This window comes from Ovis aries, chromosome 1 (assembly GCF_016772045.2).
Source record: "Ovis aries strain OAR_USU_Benz2616 breed Rambouillet chromosome 1, ARS-UI_Ramb_v3.0, whole genome shotgun sequence".
Lineage (NCBI taxonomy): Eukaryota > Metazoa > Chordata > Mammalia > Artiodactyla > Bovidae > Ovis > Ovis aries.
The window spans coordinates 263,607,760-263,628,603 of record NC_056054.1 but is presented as its reverse complement, the minus strand read 5'-3'; the positions used below and the strand labels follow the sequence as shown (position 1 = coordinate 263,628,603).

General features: G+C 56.0%; 1 protein-coding gene across 4 annotated transcripts in view; it reads right to left on the bottom strand.

Annotated features, from left to right (window-relative positions):
* PDE9A (phosphodiesterase 9A) overlaps positions 1 to 16,280 on the bottom strand; it is a 106,642-nt gene extending 90,362 nt beyond the window's left edge. For all 4 annotated transcript variants that reach the window (XM_060405849.1, XM_027960791.3, XM_060405855.1 and 1 more), the window contains exon 1: positions 16,152 to 16,280. In XM_060405849.1, the coding sequence (XP_060261832.1) occupies positions 16,152 to 16,220 (69 nt within the window). In that variant the 5' untranslated portion in view covers positions 16,221 to 16,280. The remainder of the gene's footprint in view (positions 1 to 16,151) is intronic.
* Positions 16,281 to 20,844: the final 4,564 nt, after the last annotated feature.

Below are 20,844 nucleotides of genomic sequence, written 5' to 3'. Positions count from 1 at the left end.
AGATCTGCTGGGGAAGCAGAGAGACATCTAAGCCCCTCCTGTCACCTGTTGCCAGGGGCAGGAGATGCGGTGATGTTCACATCACACATGAAACTAAGGGCAGACGGGACATGTCTGTGAAAGAGGGTTGGCCGGGAGGGTCGGGTGGACCACAGGAGCACGGGCATGGGCTGGGGCTGCAGGGAAGATGCGACCCCCTCGCTCTGCCCCATGCACACTCCAGACCAGCGATCCCGTGGGGTTTAGGGCACAGCGACCACATGCAGAGAGCCTGCGGAGCCCAGGAAACGTGGGGCCAGCTGAAGCTGGAATGTGTTTACAACCATGTAGCTGACATCCCTGCAGTCCCTGAATAATGGCCCACTCCCTCCAGTATTCCTGCCTGGAATATCCCATGGACAGAGGAGCCTGGCGGGCTATAGTCCATAGGGTCGCAAAGAATCGGACATGACTGAGCAACTGAACACACCCCACACATTGTTGTTGTTTAGTTGCTAAGTCGAGTCTTTATCATCCCATGGACTGTGGCCTGCCAGGCTCCTCTGTCCATGGGATTCTCCAGGCAAGAACGCCGGAATGGGTAGCCATTTCCTTCTCCAGGAGATCTTCCTGACCCAGGGATCAAAGCTGACTCTACGACATTGGCAGGAGGAGTCTTTATTGCTGAGCCACCTGGGAAGCCCATGCCCCTGAGAGTTACCCTCCCCCAACCCCGGGAACCTGTGAATACTGCCCTATAGTCTCTGCAGGTGTGCTTAGATCAAGGCTCCTGAGACAATCCTGGATGATGTGTTGCTGCTGCTAAGTCGCTTCAGTCGTGTCCGACTCTGTGCGACCCCATAGACAGCAGCCCACCAGGCTCCACCATCCCTGGGATTCTCCAGGCAAGAACACTGGAGTGGGTTGCCATCTCCTTCTCCAATGCATGAAAGTGAAAAGTGAAAATGAAGTTGCTCAGTCGTGTCCGACTCTTGGCGACCCCACGGACTGCAGCCTACCAGGCTCCTCCGTCCATGGGATTTTCCAGGCAAGAGTACTGGAGTGGGGTGCCACTGCCTTCTCCGCTGGATGATGTAGGTGGGCCTAAGTGAAATCACAGTCACCAGGGAGGCGGGGTGAGAGCTAACAACACACAGAGGAGACAGTGATGTGAAGAGTGTGAGGCAGACACGACCTGGAGGATACTGGCCTTGAAGACTGGAGGGCTATGGCCACAAGCGGAGATCTGCCCGCAGCCCCAGATGCGGGAAGAGGCAGGGAACAGATGCTCCCCCAGGGCCTCTGCCAACACCTTGACTCTGACCCCAGTGAAGCTCATTTAGGACTTTCAGCCTCTAGCACTGAGAAAGAATACATTTCTGTTCTTCTTGGTTATTCTGTTTGTGGTGATTTGCTACAGATGCCCCAGGGATCTGGCACCCCTGACCTTCATTCTGGGATGGCTGGAATCTCTTTTGCAGGTGATAGGAGTTCTTTAGAGAGCTGGACCATAAAGAAGGCTGAGTGCCGAACTGATGCCTTGGAACTGTAGTGTTGGAGAAGACTCTTGAGAGTCCCTTGGACTGCAAGGAGATCAAGTCAGTCAATCCTAAAGGAAATCAACCCTGAGTATTCATTGGAAGGACTGATGCTGAAGCCGAAGCTCCAATACTTTGGCCACCTGATGCAAAGAGCTGACTCAATGGAAAAGATCCTGATGCTGGGAAAGACTGAAGGCAAGAAGATGAGGTGGTTGGATGGCATCATCGACTCAATGGATGTGAGTCTGAGCAAACTCCAGGAGATGGTGAAGGACAGGGAACGCTAGTGTGCTGTAGTCCATGGGGTTGCAAAGAGTGGGACACGACTGAGCGATTGAACAACAGCGAGGAGTCCTTGATGCTATGTGAAGTGTGGAGTGCATACAGGACTGGGATAAAGCTTCAGGACTGGACCAGGGAAGGACAGGTTGAAGAGAGGAGACACTGATGGCTTGGAGGGTCAAAGGCTACAATTTCCCCACCTTCTGTAAGAGCTGCTGTGGGTGTGGGGCAGGGAGGTGGAGAGGCTGGAGGGAACAGTGCCCAGTTGGAGGACTTCCGTCCTGGTTAGGGATGTTCACCAGCAGGACTCAGCCATCCAGATGCTATAAACCCCCGCCTCCTCGGGCTCAGTGGGATCTCAGGGCCCATTTCCCACCAAGTCGGCAGCCGCCTTCTCCCCATGAAACCCATTTGTCACGGCTGAGCCACTCAGCACTCTTGCCATCTCTCTGGGTTACTCTGTTTTTTTGTTTTTTTTCACTTCTGGTGTCTTCATTGTTATAAATAATGGGTCACAGGCGACTGAAAATGCAGAAAGCGACGAACTAAAAGAATAAGAAATGTGCTGAGACAGGGCTGGAGGTGAGGACGTTTCCCAAGGTTTCGAATCTGCTCTCCTTCTCGAGCTCTAACCCCAGTGAGAGGCAGCTCGTGACCCAGAGCCCAGTGCTCTGCTGCAGCAGAACTCTGAATGTGGTCCCGGGGATCCACTCCAGGCTCAGGGCTCCTGGGTGTCCCAGGGCAGGGAAGAGTGCAAAAGGGAAGGTGCCGGGGAGGTCCTGGGGCCCTGGGGACCATCCACGAGGAGCCTGGTCCCAACACGCAGCCTCTCCCACCCTGTCTCAAAGCAGATGAAGAACGTGGGGGTTGGGCAAGGGCAAAAGACAAGAAGAAACCACGTGAAAATGAGACCTAGGGCCAGAAGGCGGGAAGGACCCCTCCCTCCAGCTCATGTCAGACCTCAGCAGACATGGGAAGCAGGCATCCGGTTCCATCATCACTTCCTGGCAGGAATGAATCGGGGATCGGGGATCTGGGGTGTCTAGGGAAGCTGTGCCTTTCAGCCTTTTCCAGAGAAGGGTCCAGGCTTTCTGGGCTGTATTCGGAGAAAAGTCTTTAAGGAGGTAATTAAGTTAAAATTAGGCAACTGTATGAGTTTCCTGGGGCTGTTGTATTCATTGGCCAAGATCTTTTGGGTTTTTTTGTACAATGATGTGAAAAACCAGGAGGAAATCTTTGGTCAACCCAATAACAAGATACCACAAAAGGGCAGCTTAAACCCACAAAAGTTCATCCTCAGCTCTGGAGGCTGAAGTCTGCAGTAGAGGTGGCGGTGGGTTTGGGTCCTTCTGAAAACTCTCAGGGAGGATCCATGCTCTCTCTCTGCAGTTTGGACAGTGGCCAGCACCCCCGGGGCTCCTTGGCTTGTGGATGCATCAGCCCAGGCTTTGCCTCCACCATCTGTTCTCTGAACGGGCACACCTCCCTCTTCTTCAAGGACAGTCAAGTCCAGCCCCATCTCATCTCATCTTGCTTACATCAGCAAATAACCTATTTCCAAACATAGTCCATTCACAGGTTGTTGGGGGGGCGGGTGCGGTCAGAATATGGCCGATCTTTTGACACAACTCACCAAAACATTGGGAACCCACAGGAACAAGGCAAGATGAGGTGACAACGTGGGCGGACAGGAACTGGCCAGAGGAACCTGGGCCATCACACAGACACCCTGGTGAGCAACGGTGATCACATCGAGATGGGAGGCGGGGAAGGCAGGCTGCTGAACACAGCTGGCCGTGGGGCATGGGGGAGCCGACGAGCTTCCAAGTGCAGTGGAGAGAGGCCTTCCTTCTTCCCTCCATCCCCTGCTGTATTTCCTTTTCTTTTCATTGTTTGAAATTTCATTAGAAAAATTGAGCATGCAACGTTATGTGCCACCTGGATGGGAGGGGAGTGGGGAGGAGAATGGATACACGTATGTGTATGACTGAGTCCCTTGGCTGTTCACCTGAAACTCTCACAACATTGTTAATCAGCTAGCCTCCAATACAAAATAAAAAGAAAGAAAAAGAAAAACTAGTTTTCATGCGAGAAAACAAACGTCTCTGGGCATGGGCAATGGTAGCCTCCAACCCCACTGTCCAGCTTCTTATCCAGCCAGAGGCCAGTGTCCACCACCCAGAGAAAACCCCAAAGGGCCCCCCTACAGGTGCTATAAGTGCCTCCAAAGATCAGGGTTTCTGCTCGGTGCTGCTGAACTTTCAGGGGTGCTTGTCCTCGAGGTAACACTGGCCGGGCAGTGTCTCCCGGGCCACACTGAGACCCACATTGTCCCAGGTTGCACGGCACCCATGTCAACCAGCATGTGGAGGCCGTGTGACCCGAGCAGCCTCTGCACCGAGCCAAACAGTTCCTCTCGGGTACACTGCTCCTAAAGTCTAATGCCTGGGGCTCACGGCACTTGGTTGAAAGCTGATACCCCCATGGCTCCTTCTTCCAGAAGCCAAGCCTGGTGTTGCAGAGGAGGGTGGGAGCTGGAGGGGTCACCGCAGGGCTGGAGACGGAGTCAGAGACCCCATACCCAGAGAGGGCCCCGGCTACAGCACCAACATGAGAGACCCAGGGTCCTCCATCCCAAGAGAGGCCCTGGGCTTCGGGGAAGGGACTGGAAGGAGAGCGACTGGGCATAAGATGAGTCGGGAAAACCAGGGTGTGGAGCTCCACACTCCGTCACGTTCCGGGGGGGGGGGAATATGGGGGCGCAGGGAGCAGGGGTCAGGTGGAAGGAAGTCTCAACATGTCCGTAGTTCAGAACATCAGCTGCGTCTGGCAGTTCATGAAGCCCACACCCTCCAGACTTGTTTACCGAAGCCCACAGACTCGGATCCCGATGATCAGAGCTTAACACCCTAGGCGCCTGGGATGGGCACCTGAGTCTCACGCTGAGAAGGGCCGCCCTCGGCCTCCACCCACCCACAAGGCTGCTGCTCCTCCGCCACCCAGGCGTCACCTGCACAGGTGTGTGCTCTCCACTCCCCGAGGCTGTGACCCGTCTCATCCACCTTTTCCATCAGTGCCACCAGCGCTGCTTCAAGAAACATTCCTGGAGGGAATTCACTGCTTCTACATGTTTCCCCATTATAACTTGGCCACCAGAAGTGCCCTCCACACCCTCATTCCTTGGAACATTCTGTGCGTCTCTGCCCAGAGGGCACAGATGCCATCTCTCATCTCTGCTCTTTGTGGCTCAGCCTTCACAACGCCACATGCAGAATCGGCCTCCCATGCATGCTGGGCCACGGCTGCACATCCTGGCGGCTCCAGGGGGCATCCTGGGCCATCCCTGGAGTCACGCGTTTCAGTGCTCCTTGTATTTGCTCCCAGCTTTCGATTTTTCTGTTATTAACAGCGACGGTAAGACATTTGAGGCTTACATAAGAAGCTTCATTGAGAGATTTTTTTTTAGAGTATGTATGACCATTAATTTTGAGTCTTTAAGCACTGCCCATATCTCAACTTTTCCCCCTGTGAAGCTTACATAACACAACTCTGAGCAAAAACATCTTGGGGGCTGCTCCCCAAAGCACTCTGGAACTGGGGCGTGCAACAGACAGGCTCCAGACAAGCCACCAGCCACACCCGGCTGCTGCGGCTGACAGTCAGCCTTTACGTAACAAGGAACGGCGCTCAGCGTGAGCTGCTTTTGCAAATGTAAACTGCAGGTGGAGAGATTGCTGAAGATCTCTAGATGATCGTGTCAAATGCATGGCCTCTTTTTCTGTGATTTGTAACGCTGTGAAACTAAAAACAACAACAAAAACTCCCCAAGGCAGAAGCTGTGAGGATAAAGGCAGCCTGAGTCACTGGGTTCCGCTAACTGTTCTGCTTACAGAATGAATCAATATGATGTGCAGCTGGCCTCAGGGATGCCTGAGTCCCCTGGACAGCAGCCGGGTTCCCGGAGCCTGCGGGGCTGGGCATGGTGATGGGAGGGTGGTGGCCGCTTGCCTTGCGGCTGTGTTCTCTCTGGGCTAAACTGAGGAGGATCTGCCTGTGACAAATGGTCCTAACTCCCACCATCCACGGGCGGGCTCTGACTTTGTCTCCCTGAAGCTCCCCTACCCCGAACCCCCATAGGACCAGGCAGCTCTCCCAGGCTGCACTCGAGGGGCGGAGGGCCTGGGTTTGGGGGTATAGTTAGTGGACAAAGGAAGACAGCAAGTTCCCCCAGGCTACAGGGGCCAGTGACTGGCCAAGCATGCTCCACACACGGCTCACTTCCACAAAAAGGCTTCTTCCGCCTATAAAATTACTGTTAAGTGTTTGTGAGTATCTCTACAACTCCTTCCAGCAGAATAAATGAACCAGAGGCCTAGAAACGCTAATGCAGCTGGAGCGTGTGCAGACACGCAGGCTGCCCCGCGTCACTACCCGGGCTGGTGGTCCCGGTGCATCCAAGCCGAGAGCCTGCACTGGGGGGTCATGTCCCCTCTTCCCACCCTCCCTCCTCACTGCAGTCCCCACAGAGTGCCGCCTCAAACAGTCGGAGGATAAATGAAAGGCGTTCCTGGTCTCGTCTTTCCTGGAAAGAATGGGGGAAGGAGTGTGGCCTGGGGGCCAATCTGGGGAACACAGTCACCAGTGTCTTTGAGCGGGATGCACCCGTGGGGCTGGCCCGGCCCTTCGTTCCACGGGGCATGCCTGGACACGGCCCTGGGCCTGGAACAATGGGGAGACACACAAGGCCAGGGGTCTCGGTAAGGCTCCCCCAACAAGACACAGAGATCTGGCAACTCAAATCCGTGACACAGATGAATAAAAATAAAAACCACGTGACCTTACAGAGCACATACCATGCGCCACCCCATTTCAGCACAGGGCATACACACTTGAATTTCATCACAGCCACCCTGCAAGGTGGACGCTTGCTTCCCCCCAGCACACAGATGAAGACACTGAGGCACGTAACCTGCCTGCACACTCACGGGTACAAACGCACACAAACTGCACCCCTCCCTGAATTGATGCTCTTGACGCTGATGTCATGCTGCCGGTAAACGGACTGAGTGTAATCGCAATCGGAAAAGCATCTGTCTTCCCTGAACAGTTTACTCTCATCCCCGCCTGCAATACATCACACTTCATGGACCACGCTGCAAACACCCGCCCGAGATGAACACAACCAGGTCTGGAAAACGGGAGGACTCTGGGAACACAACGTTTTCCAGAAGACACAATAATGCACCACTGCAACAGACCTACTCTTTGCAAACTGAGGAGAGAAGAGGGGAAATGATTCAGGTTTACAAGATAGCAGGCAGATTCACTGATGAATAAATGGGTCAGCAAGATGTGGTCCATCCCCACACGGCAATCTGACTCAGCCTTAAAGAGGAAGGGCATTCTGACACCTGCCACAACTTGGATTAGCCTCAAGGATGTGATGCGCAGGGAAAGAAGCCAGCCATGAAAGGACAAATACTATATGACACCCCCCCTCTACAGGGGGTCCCCAGAGAAGTCAGATTTACAGAGACAGTAGACAGAGCCACTGGTGCCAGGGTCTGTGGACAGGGACAGAAAGGCAGTGTTTAGTGGGGACAGAGTTTCATTTGGGGAAATGCGGAAGTTCTGGAGATGGATGGTGGGGATGGTTGCACAACGGTGCGAATGAATTAACGCCTCTGAACGGTACACGTAAAATGGTGAAGATGGTAACATTGTATGTTATGCGTATTTTACTACAATTTTTAAAAATTAAAAAAAAGTATTAGGCAGGGAATCTGAACCCAAATGAACAGAACATTCAGGGTCTTCTTTAATCGTGTCTAGACTGAGTTAAAAAGCAGACACATCACTCTTCCGACAAAGGTCTTACACAGTCAAAGCTATGGTTTTTCCAGTAGTCATATATGGATGTGAGAGTTGGACCATAAAGAAGGCTGAGCGCTGAAGAACTGATGCTTTCAAACTCTGGTGTTGGAGAAGACTCTTGAGAGGCCCTTGAACTGCAAGGAGATCAAACCAGTCAATCCTAAAGGAAATCAACTGCGAACACTCATTGGAAGGTCGGCTGCTGAAGGTGAAGCTCCAATACTTTGGCCACCTGATGCTAAGAGCTGACTCACCGGAAAAGACCCCGATGCTGGGAAAGATTGAGGGCAGGAGAAGAGGGTGACAGGGGATGAGATGGTTGGATGGCATCACCAACTCAATGGACATGAGTTTGAGCAAGCTCTGCGAGTTGGGGATTCACAGGGAAGCCTGGCGTGCTGCAATCCATGGGGTCACAAAGAGTCAGGCAGGACTTGGCAACTGAGCACCAACAGACAGAGTCAGGTGCCGAAAGTTTCTGTTTGGGCAAAAGTTCCCACTGGGTGAAGAGCTCCGGGAATCAAGAAGGAGATGTGGCACCTGGCGGAGGTGGTGGAGCCGGTGCAGGGGACAGGCAGGCAGGAGCAGGGCCAAGGCACGCGACCACACCATCGACGGCAGACATTACTTTTCTGAGACTGAAAATGCTCGGTGCCATCTCCAAGGCAGCTGAACGCACTGTGCAGTGACCCACAGCGCAGCTGTAAACCGGTGCCCAGGGAGACATGCAGGCACTTTTTAGACTCCTGCAGCTGTATCTTCAGGTGTGCATGGTCTTAGAATACACTTTTCACAGAAAGACTCACAACCCTGGAAATGCAAATAGCCACAAAAGCATGAGGAAACAGCCCGGTGAGCCGAGCAAGAGGCTCCATGTCAACGCCTTTCGAGCTGGGCCACTGATGTGCCCCTTCCACTGGCTGTGAGCCATCCCCGCCTGGAGCCCAGGCTTCTGTCCCACCCAGGCAAGGGCTGTGGGGCCCCTCTTCCATCTCATGGCCTGTCTGTCCCGAGTGGGGAGGGGTGGAGACGGAGCATGGAGAAATCCTTCAGTGGGGTGGGACTGGGCTACTTGTCACAAGGACACCTGAGGTCCCTCTGAGTCCTCTGGGGACCCTCTTAGACCTTCTTGCCAAAGTCTGCCCCCCCCCAGGCCCCAGGAGTGCAGCCTGCGAATCATAGACAGTAAACCCAGGACAGAGGTGCAGGGTCCCAGCCTGTAGTGACTCGAGGCTACCTGTCCACTCAGCTCCCGCTGCCCACAGCCGGGCTGGTGTCTGGGCCCCCATGGCTGGCACAGGGCTCAGCATCCTGGAGGCATCCCTTTCACCTCTTATCTGCACGTTGGTTCTGACAGGGCGCTCTGCCTGTGCTCCTCTTCCCTGATGCCCGGGGCTGTATTCTGCATGTTTCTGAGGCCAAGCAGCCCCTCAGCCCACAAGGGCTCTGGCGAGACCACTGGTGCCTCCGCCCAGGGCATGAGGTAGCCCTACTGCCAATAGGCATCGCCTCTGCCAGGCTGGAGAAGGAGCTGCCTGGGCAGTGGGCCCCGGGGCCTCAGGGCCTTGGCACTGCCCCCTCTTTGAGATTATCTGTCGTAGTGGGCTCACAGATACGGAACTGACACCGAGGCACTGCCAGGCTCCTTCCAGGGTCTCCGAGGGGATAGGTCCCGGGCACAGGGAGGGGGGCCAGGGGACAAGATGCACTCACTGAGCCTCTGCAGGGGGCCAGCTCTGCCCTGGGCTCCATGTGGGTGGTGTTCAGAGCCATCTGCATCACCCCATGGGGGGCAGGGCTCCAGCATCACACGCACCTCATCAAGGAGAAGGTGACCTCCCTGGGGGCTTCCCCTGGCAGAGCCGGGCACTGAGATGCTGTGTCCAGCACCAGGGCCTCCGCCCACCACGTAGGTGACTGCGGAGAGCAGCCCTGCCCCCTGCACTCGGCCTACAAGGTCTCCACATCATTATCCGTCAACCCCAATGGCATTAGTGGGGTTCGGGCCCCCAGCCAACCCCCTCCCAGGGCCTCCAGGTGTCAGGAAGTGTCTGGCTTAAGAGGCCTCCAACCATAGCCCGTGGGAAGGAGGGAGATCTGCAGCCTCCTGGGTTCCCTGTGGCCTCGGGCTAGAACGCATGAGACCCTGTGCCTGAGAGGCCATACTGGGGAGCACTGGTATGTTCCCTCTGGAGTCAGGTGGCTGCACTCTAGCGGCTGATCTATGTGGTGAAGAGAGACTGAAAATGGAGACGTGTCAATGTTCACAGCCCAGCTGGAGACAGGGTCATTGCGGGCGAGGGGCAGGGTCTCTGCCCCATGATGACTGGGGCCGCCCCCATTTACACTGAAACCCCCAGAGGGTGTGGAATGACCCCCTTTCTCCAGCTTCCTTGGCTGCAATTAGCTTGTGTGGCTGCTGCTGCTGCTGCTGCTGAGTCGCGTCAGTCGTGTCCGACTCTGTGCGACCCCATAGACGGCAGCCCACCAGGCTCTGCTGTCCCTGGGATTCTCCAGGCAAGAACACTGGAGTGGGTTGCCATTTCCTTCTCCAATGCACAAAAGTGAAAAGTGAAAGTGAAGTCACTGAGTCATGTCCAACTCTCAGCGACCCCATGGACTGCAGCCTACCAGGCTCCTCCATCCATGGGATTTTCCAGGCAAGAGTACTGGAGTGGAGTGCCATTGCCTTATCCATAGCTTGTGTTACCATTTCAAAATATCCTTTTAAAGCTCTTACATTATGAACATTTAAAGGAAGATAAATGACTTTGCCAACAAAGGTCCATCTAGTCAAGGCTATGGTTTTTCCTGTGGTCATGTATGGATGTGAGAGCTGGACTGTGAAGAAGGCTGAGCGCAGAAGAATTGATGCTTTTGAACTGTGGTGTTGGAGAAGACTCTTGAGAGTCCCTTGGACTGCAAGGAGATCCAACCAGTCCATTCTGAAGGAGATCAGCCCTGAGATTTCTTTGGAAGGAATGATGCGAAAGCTGAAACTCCAGTACTTTGGCCACCTCATGCGAAGAGTTGACTCATTGGAAAAGACTCTGATGCTGGGAGGGATTGTGGGCAGGAGGAGAAGGGGACGACAGAGGATGAGATGGCTGGATGGCATCACTGACTCGATGGACATGAGTCTGAGTGAACTCCGGGAGCTGGTGATGGACAGGGAGGCCTGGCATGCTGCATGGGGTTGCAAAGAGTCGGACACGACTGAGCGACTGAACTGAACTGAAATGACTTTGCTGGGACTTCCTTTGGAGGGTGACCAAGGGGAGCTGCCGTCCACCTGGTGGTTATGTGAGGACCCAGACAGCAGCAAAGCCCAGAGAACTATGGAGGGTTTTTCGGACGATCCCTGCACAGATGAGCCAAGACCCTGACGATGGGCAGGGAAGGGAGGGTCTGAGTGAGAGGCGAGCCAAGCAAACGTCTGAGGTTGAAAGGGACCCTCCACTGGGCTTGGCCAGGTGGCTGGACAGACATCCCAGGAGGGGAGACATTTCATGAGCCAGGGAAGGACTCCAGGCCTTGCCACGCTGACCACACTGGACAAGACTGTGGCAGGGGCGCCCTTCAACAAACAGAGGACAGGACTGCCCTGAAGATGAGCAGCCAGCCTGAAAGGCCAAAGCCTGTGTCTGTGCCAAAGGCCGGCGAGGCTGACGTCCTTGGAGGGAGTAGGGCTGGAGCAGGACGGGGTACATGGAGAGCCTGTAGCAGGGCAGGCAGAGCCAGGCCCCCCAGAGCAGGGAGGAGGGCCTGAGCCCCAGGGAAGCTGCTGGGGAGGGGATGGCGGCCTGGCCCTGAAGGTCCACAGGGGCTAACTGTTGGCTCCCGAGGAATCCAGGGCAGGGCCCGGGGCCCCAAGTGGCAACAGAGCCAGGTTGAGAGGAAGGCACCACATGGAGAGGAGCCTCGGCAGAGGAGGGCTTAGCTCCAGGGGCAAGAGGGGGAGCAGTCCCAGTACGGAGGTGGGGGGACCCAACCACAACCAACCGTCGGGAACTGGGAACAGCCTTCTGCTGACATTTCAACAACTTCCCAGGGCTCTGTCTGCTCTTCCTTCCAGGTTTTTCTCATTTGTTCCATTGTTTCAGGGCAGAAACAACCAAGCAGAACTCAAGCGGCCGATGCCCATTGAGACCTGGATTCCAGCTACAGAGCGAGGTGGGGATGCAGCTCAGAGCGGCCGAGAGCACCTGGTGAGGGGCTCTCCTGTGGCGGTGGTGGGGTGGGGGGACATCGCTAGACAGGCAATGCACCAATAGATCCCTTTCAGCGCCACTTATGATGGTCCCCAGAATGACTGCTCTTGCCCAGACAAGGCTTCTCACTAAGCCCAAGCCCAGGGCCAGGGATCCCACAAAGGCCTCACTCGGCCTCCCTCAGAAGGTGGGCAAACCCACACCCAGACGTGCCACCAGGCAGGAGTCTCTCAAGCTCCCTGATGCCAGTGGCATCATCTGTCTTGCCCCAAGCAACCCAGACAAGCCCAACCCTCCTCCGGAGGCGGGTGGGAGAAAGGAGCAGATTCTGAGGTGGGGGAAACCTTGGAGAGAAACAGCAAGCCCTCTGGGTGGGGGTAAGATGCATCAGCTCCAGAGGGGAGTCCTGACAGGAGGGTTCCCGGCTCCCATTCCCTCCACCTTCGGCTGGTGCCGAGCGGTACCAGGTCCCACCCGTGCCCCCGACAAGTGGCGGACCAGGAGACATGGACGGGTGTGTGGAGATGCAGCTGGCTGCGCGAGGTTGCCGCCCTGGCCTTTCAGCAGTCGCAGGCCGGGTCCTCCTGAGGCTGCCTGGCCTGGGAAAAGGGCCCCTTCCCAACCAGGCTGGTCTTCCCTAAGGAAGGAAGCCTCTTCATGGAAACCCACACGTAGCCAGCATCAGCCCATTCCACAAGCTGGGTCCTGCTGTGTCCCGTCCCTCACCGGGCGCCCTGCAACAGCAGCAGTTCAGTCTGTCCCTCCCGGGGGGAGCAGGATGGGGGAGGGTATGCAAAGGGGCCATGGCTTGGTGGGTCTCACTGAGCGCCATGAATGCCCCATTCACCCTGGACCCCAGCCCTCAGCAAGGAGCAGCTGCTCAGTGAACACTTGGGATAACTGAGTGATTTGCCCTGTCCACTCTGATTCCTGCAACAAGCAGGACGACGAGCATCCCCACGCGGCAGTGGAGAAACGTGACTGAGGGAGGTTAGGGAACTAATCCAGATCTGAGGGGCTGGAAGTGGAGGCCCCGAGGAGGGACTGGCTCCCTGCATGCCTCTTCGTCCCCTTGGAGGCCACTTCTGGGTAGACCCAGGAAGGACCCAGACCCGGGAAGATTAGCCCCGTCTGCCCACCCCGCCCCCAAGCCACCTATGCACAGCCTCTGCAGGAAAAGCCCGCAGATGGAATATGGATCCTTCAAGGGAACCCCAGACCCCTGTGGCGGCCCCGCACTGAGTACCTGGGCGGGTGATGTGACCTGTGTGCTCGAGTCTCCTTCATACCAAGGAAGCAGGGAGCCAGTCACCAGGGAGCCACCAGTTTCTCTAAGAATCTGGAACACCTACAGCATTATCCCTAGGGTACATCCTCAGAGGGGACGCTGGCAGGCCATCCCTTCGGACAACTTTAGATCTGCCCCCCAGGCCGTGCTGGAGCAGATACTGTCCGAGAAGCCGCTGCTCTGAATGTTACCTTCTTTCTCCCCTTTGGGGCCCTTCCTGGGGGGAACAGGAAGGACCAGAAGCCGGAGAACTGGAGGGACGGAGTGCAGAAACAACGTGGGAGCCGCCGAGGGCCGACGGTCCCCACCCCCCCACCCCCCCACCCCCTCGCCTCCCCAGGCTCTCCCCTCAAGAGTGACTTCCCCAGAGAGGAGAAGGGATGGATGAAAGGAAGACAGAGCACAACGGCATGCCGGGAACTTTGGGAATTAATCCAGCACCTGGGACTTTAAGAAACCGCGGCCACTGAAAACGTTTCTGTAGGAGCTCTCAGCCCAGGATTTAAAGTCCCAACTGAGCTGCTGGGTGTCAGTGTGAGGTAGGCTGGGGGTTAGGACTTCTAGCACACCCTTGGAACCCCAGATGATCCAGCTCTCCCCAGGGCTAAAGGTGCAGCCAGGAGCCCTCCCCCCCAGTCCCCTAGCACCAGCGGCAAAGGCAGAGGACACAGAGCAAGGTCAAGAAGCAGTGAAAGTGATGGCTGAGGTCTGAGGACCACGGTCTGCCTCCTCTCATTTGTATCAAAGGGCATGGACCAACCACAGAGAACATCACACCTGCTGTGTTCCAGAGGGTTCCAGGCACTCAGTCTACATGGCCTCCTTCACTGTTCACAACAGTCTACAAAGACAATGCTCTTGTCTCACCTTACTGGCCTGGAGGCCAGCTCAGGAGAGCTCAGGGTTAGGTGTCCAGGATAACAGAAAGCGGTGGAGTTGGCACTCCATATCAGATCTGGCCGCTCCTGAACACAGGTGCTCACTGTCTCCCAGGACTGCCTGCCTGGATGCTTTTGTGGAGATCACCAGAACCTCGAGTATCTCAGCAGCAAAATGTCCCCAAGGACAGCCGAGTCAAGCCCACCACTCAGCGCTCCCCTCCCTCAGGAGCCTGTCTTCCACTTGGCACCCACATCCCATTGGACTTCTCCAGGAAACCTTCAGGACATTCTTGGGAGGGAACTGTCACTTCTGATGCTGACAGCATCTCATCTCACCTCTTTCAAAAGATAAAAGGGGTCGAGCTTTGATAATTTTCCTCTGTTGGGATAGAAAAATTGTGTGTGCTTGTGTGTATGTGTGTGTCTTTGCCTGTGTGTGTACATGAGTGTGTTTGTATGTGTGCATCTCTGCCTGTGTGTGTGCATGTGTGTGTGTTTGTGCTTGTGTGTGTGCGCTTGTGTGTATATTTGCCTGTGTGTCTATATGTGGTGTGTGCATGTGTGTGCTTCTGTGTATGTGTGCATCTTTGCCTGTGTGTGTGCATGTGTGTGTTTGTGCTTGTGTGTGTGCCTGTGTGTATGTCTGCCTGTGTGTATATGTGTGTCTATATGTGGTGCACACCTGTGTGTGCTTGTGTGTATGTGTGTATGTTTGCCTGTGTGCGCTTGTGTGTCTCTATGCGGTGTGTGCACGTGTGTGCGCCTGTGTGTATGTGTGTGGACACATTTTACGTGCACACTGTGTGTGGATGCATGTGCACACGTGTGTGTCCATGTGCGCATGTCTGTGCACACGTGCCCATGCTGGAGCATGGGAGTACTCAGCGGAGGGCCCTTTCTCCCTCTGGGGAGGCTGTTAAATTCCTGTGCACTCACAGATGTCCAGTCCTGGAAGCCAGGGGACCTGGGGGAGTCCTGCGCCTGGTGACCACTTGCCCTCGCTTCAGAGCCCCTGCTCCCCATTATCTGGTTCCAATGAAGCGGGCTACAGGGTAGGGGGGAAGGGGAGCCCATACTTCTCCTTTCTTGGGATCAAGCAGGGGATGGGGCGAGAGTGAGGCTGCTGGCAGAGGGTGTCTGAGAACCCCAGACACCCAAGCCCTGGAGCCTGCTCTGTGCCCGGCTGGGGCATCTCCTCCTGCTTCCCGGCTCTGGGTGCGCCTTGAGAAGAGCAAAGTGAGCTGTGGCGGATGCACGGCTTCCCTGGTGTCCAGCTGGAGCATTTCCCTCACTGTGGCCTTCCTCTCCCCCACCCCCCAGGACCTCAGAGGGGGCTTAGGGAAGCGTCCTCCAAGCCAGCTCTTTTTGTCCCTCTCTGCCAATCAGAAGCAGGAGATGGTCTGAATGCAGAGCTCATCCGGAGGGTCATCAGGTCTCTCCGCAGTCCCCAGGAGGTGAAGCAGCCCGGGTCACCCCCTCCAGGCTCAGGGCTGCCCACCTGCTGGGATGGGGAACCGAAGGGGTGGGAGATGAAAGCCCCTGCCGTGCCAGCCTCCAGCGACACCCACCCCAACCTGCTCCCCGCTAGGCAGGAAGCGGTGCCCGGCCCCCGCAGGGGCTTCGAGCTCCAGGCACCACCCGCCCCCCCGTCCGGGGTGTCCGTCCCACGGGTCTGCCCACCGGCTCCTGGGGCGACTGTTCCAGGGTCCTTCCACCGGAAATGAAAGGCTTAATGGGCCAGCCTCGGAACGTCGGAACTCAGCCTAATCAGATTTGTTACAAAGAAAGCTCTGCCCAAGGAAAGGAAAAAATACTCCCCTTGCGGTCGCTCCTTTCCACCGGGCCGCGCGTGGGGACACCTGCCCCGCGGAGCCCCGCCGCCCCCCGCCCAAGTTGTCGGAGGCCGCAGCCGCCTCCGCGGATGCGCGGGCGCTGGACCGCGGACCCCTCCCCTGCCGGCGCCCCCTGGCCGGCCCCCACCCGCCACCGCGACCCCGCGCGGTCACCGGGGAGGAGCTGCCGGCGGGCGGGCACGGCGAGGGGCGCGCGGGGAGGGCGCTCGCAGCCCGGCGCGGGAGGCTGGGGAGGGGGCTACCTTCTGAATGCGTCCATCGATGTCCAAGTAGATGGCCTTGGGCCGGTAGCTGGAGGAGCCGGTTCCCATCTTGCCGAGCGCTGCACTTGGACTTTTTACTGTACTTTCTCGACGCCAGCCGCCGCGGGGAGGGCGGGGCGTGGGAGGAGGGGGCGGGCGGCGGGCGGACGCGGGGGCCAGCCAACCAGCGCGCCGCCGGGCGGGGCCGCGGGCTCGGCTCCTCCTCCTCCACCTCCCCTCCTTTTCCTTCCCGCCCCCTGTCTCCTCTCTCCCCGGTTTACACTCCGTTCTCCTCCCCTCCCACTTTAAGGCACGCCCCCTCATCGTCCCTTTGACTCCAGCCGCCTTGGGAATCAGGGCCAAGTGGGTAGCCAGTCTCCGATTGCCCTCTGGACAGGTGCTCATAGTGAGTGACTCCCTCTGACTGCAAAGCTAGTCGCTTGCCCACGTGACCGGATTCCCATAGCGACCCCCTCTGGCTGCAGGGCTGGTCACCTCTCAGGTGACTAGATTCCCATAGCGACCCCCCCTGGCTGCAGGGCTGGTCACCTCCCTGCAAAGACAGTGCTGCATTAGGACCCTTTTGCTGCCAGTGGATGCTCCATCATCCATCAGCAGGCACCTGGCTGGCATGGGTCCCTAAGCTATTTGTGACCCAAGGACCACTTCAGCCTGGGGGAATCCCCTGGGTCCATCTTTCCCTGCTGTGAGAGCCATCTTTATTTAATTTCAGTAGGAGATGGGAAAAGTTCCTTCTCCTTCAGGTACCTCCTTCCCCTAAGTTTGTGTACACCCTCGAGAGTGATCGCCTCTTCCAGCTGCACCCAGAGCTGAAATGGCAATTTTATTTCTGTCCTTGTGTAGCCACCCGCTATTTGCTGGCTTCAGCACTGTTCTGGTCGCCACCCCCCTTGTTAATTGCTACAGGGAGTGTGGGGGAAAAAAGGGAGGGATTACAGGCAGCTCTTGACCTGCAGATCCCAGTGGGGACTGCCTCTGCAGCTCCCCAGTTCTCTTGGGGGTGGGAACAAGTTTGGGGGAGGGCGGTGATGCTGAAGGGCTTTCAGCGCCTGTTGCTTTTGGAAGCCAGTGTAAAAACCAGACAGAGAATGCAATTATTGTTTCATTTTAAGAGAATTCCAAGCCACTGCTTTCCATCTGTTGAATGTCTGGGGTTTGCTTACTGAGAGAGTGTCTGGGGCACATGGTCTCCTTCCTCCCTGCCTGTCTGCCTGGGCTAGGCTGGCCATGGCCACAACCAGTGGTCTTTGCTTTTCCTTTTCTGACCATTTGGCCCTCACCAAGTGGATGGTCACTGGCTTTCCAGACTCCTCCTGGCTGTCTGGGGAGCTGGCCAGACTGGAGCCCTGTGCAGCGTGGGGGTCATCATCTTCAGATTTGGATGGTCCAGCATATGTCACTTCATGTCCCCTGCCTGCTCTGGGGTGAGGTGGGAGGGCTGATTGGCTCTCAAGGAATGATGATGGTTTTGCTCTTGTCTCCAGTGCAGTGACGGGACCATGTCAGAGCCTGGGCACCACATGGTTTGCTTTAGACGTGGCTGAGGACGAGAGGAGGAACTAGGAGGACTTTAGGTTGGAGGATCAAACCCCCTCGGTGGTCACAGCTGGCCACTTGACTCACAATTATGAAATGTATCAGATCCCCTGGAGGATGGTACGGTAACCCTGTCCAGTATTCTTGCCTGGAGAATCCCCTGGACAGAGGAGCCTGGTGGGCTACAGTCCATGGAGTCGCACAGAGTCAGACACGACTGAGTGACTTAGCATACACATGAGCATCCCCAAAGATTGGAGTGAGTGCTGTTATTACAGCTTAGTTTTGTTGTCAAACATTCTGATGTTCTCTGGGTTTATCTGGAGACTGATCTGCAGAGCTATTGTGCTGCCTGGCATGGAAACCTTATTGCCCGGCAGATGGCTCATTAGCCCGGTACTTATCTATCCTCCATGTCTTACTGTCATCTGACCTTGCTCACCCAGACAATATTATTCTAGAGCCCAAAGGCTGGATGCAGCTCTGTAGGGTCACAAGCACTGATCAGAGGTTGAGGTCCTGTGACACCACTGGTGGTGGTGGGGTCCTATACTGCCTGGCTGATTCTATATTCAGAATAGTAATTGCCCCATAAGTATCTGACTGACTAGGCTGTGTCCAGTTACTCCATCCCTGAGCCCCCTGGGAGCCAAGGTTCCTTCATCTATCAGTGGTGCCCTTGCTGTGTGTGGGCGCTGATTGAGGCCCTGGGCATTCAGTGGAGAATAAACAGAAATCCCAGGCCTGGAGTAGCTGGCGTCTTAGTGGGAAACAGAGGAGACAGTGTAAATAAATGCAACATGTAGCATGTTGGATAATAACTAGTACAAAGGGGAACGTCACGTGGGGAAGGGGTGTGCTGTGGGGTGTGCAGAGCTGACACTGGGAGGGTGGCTGGGCAGGAGCACACAGGCTTAGAGAGGGAGCAGGGGGTCCATTTCCACCAGAGGAAAGAGGCTTTCAGCAAAGGGAGCAGACCCAGGCAGAGGCCTGTCCCGTAGGAGTGAAGGGTGGGGGTGGTGGAGTGGGGCCTGCAGGGGGTGTGGGGTCAGAGAGCCAGGAAGTGGCAGGCCTCTGGCTGGGCCATACCAGGGGCGTGGTTCCACTCTCTTGGATAGAGCCGTGCAGGAGGCTGAGCAGAGGAGGGAGGTGGTCCTTTTGGGTTTAGCCGCTGCTGGGTGGAGATGCCCTGATGGGAAGGACCAAGGGGAGACCATAATCTTTGGAAGAGTGGCAGTGGTTTGGGCCATGGGGATGAGAAGTGGTTGGATTTTTTTTTTTTTTTTTTGGTTGTACTGGGTCTTCATTGCTGCACACAGGCTTCCTCTAGTTTTCCTCTAGTTGCAGCTAGCGGGGGCCACTCCTTTTGCCGTGTGTGGGCTTTTCATTGCAGTGGCTTCCCTTGTTGTGAAGCACAGGCTCGGGGGTGTAGGCTCAGTAGTTGTGGTACACAGGCTTAGTTGCTCCACAGCATGTACAGTCTTTCCAGACCAGGAATTGCACTCATGTCCCCTGCACTGGCAGCTGGATTTTTATCTGCTGAGCCGCCAGGAAAGTCCCAAGAAGTGGTTGGATTCTGCATTCAGTTTGGAGATCTTTTCACTCTTTCATTAAGGGTCAGTGCTTACAGTGACATTATATCTGTGTCTTGTCTCCCTTTCCTTCCGTAAAAATGGGATTCTACCTAAATTCATACTCTTTCACCCTGCACGGCCCCTGGTGTAAGGGTCCAGGAGCTAGCCCTCCCCTCTGCATACACCACATCTGTCCTGGGGTATTCTTGACCTCTATTCCTGATCCTGGCGTGGCCACCAAAATTGTAGTAAATGAAAGTTCCCAGAATCAAGGTAGAGCCCAAGGAAGCGCCTGCTTCTGCCGGGTGGTCCGGGGGCTGGGATGAGGAGCCGGGGTGGAGCTGGAGGCCTGGGGGGTCTCGTGGGAACTTGGCCACTGAGTTCAGAGTCCTGGGGGAGCCACAGGGAGGGACATTTCCAACTGTCTGCGGTGTCAGATTATGCCTGAATCTCCCAGGGATGGGGCAGAAGTCAAGGAGCTCATGTAGGTGAAAAGCCAGCCCCTCGGGAGGTCTAGCCTCCATCTCTGGCCCCCTGTGCTGAAACACCTTGTAGTGTCATCCAGCTTGCACAGGACCCATCCTTGTATGCAGAAAGTATTAGTCACTCAGTCATGTCCAACTCTTTGTGACCCCATGGACTGTGGCCTGCCAGGCTCCTCTGTCCATAGGATTTCCTAGGCAAGAATAATGGAGTGGGTTGCCATTGTATGCAGAGCTCACCCCTAATTGTCATAAGAACCTCATCAAAAAAAAAGAACTTCAAGTTAAGGTATCAGAGACTCACTACAGATTAGAAGGGCCAAGACTGTGGCCTGAGGAGCTGGATGCTGGTCTCAGGGTCCCACACCAGCCCTTCATCCCTGGCGAGAGGGAGCTGAGCCACAGTGAGGAGAAAGTGGAGGGCCTGCCCTGTCCCCCCAGGGAAGGTGACCTTCAAGAAGGATGGAGAGATGGAGAAGGAAATTCGGAATCCTCAGGAAAAGTCCAGAGCGGGTAGCTGTCAGTGGGAGGAGGCGTCTGTCTAGTGTGGCCAGGCCAGATCAAGCAGTGCCCCCGGACTGGGTGGGTCAGCGGGCTGTTGCTGGAACAAGCTCCAAGGGCAGCCTCTGCCTGTTCTCTCTTGGCTCTAACTGGTGTTTTTAATGACTATTCTGAAAATAATCCAACCACTTCCTGTGCTGATTCTTCTGATCCGGGCGTGTAGGGACCACAAAGTGAATTTGTCAAACAAGCAACATGCATTAGTGATTACTGCATACAAGGCATCGGGCAGGCCTTGCTCAAGGGATTGGAGCATGTTAAAAGGGGTCTGGAAGCACTACGGGAGAGGACTGACATCAACCAACAGGTCAAGGGTAAGATGCTTTACTTCCCAGGTGGCGCCATGGTAAAGAATCCGCCTCCCAATGCAGGAGACGAAGGAGACTCGGTTTCGATCCCTGGGTTGGGAAGATCCCTGGGAGAAGGAAATGGCAACCCACTCCAGTATTCTTGCATGGAGAATTCCGTGGACAGAGGAGCTTGGCAGGTTACAGTCCAGGGGATCACAAAGAGTCGAAC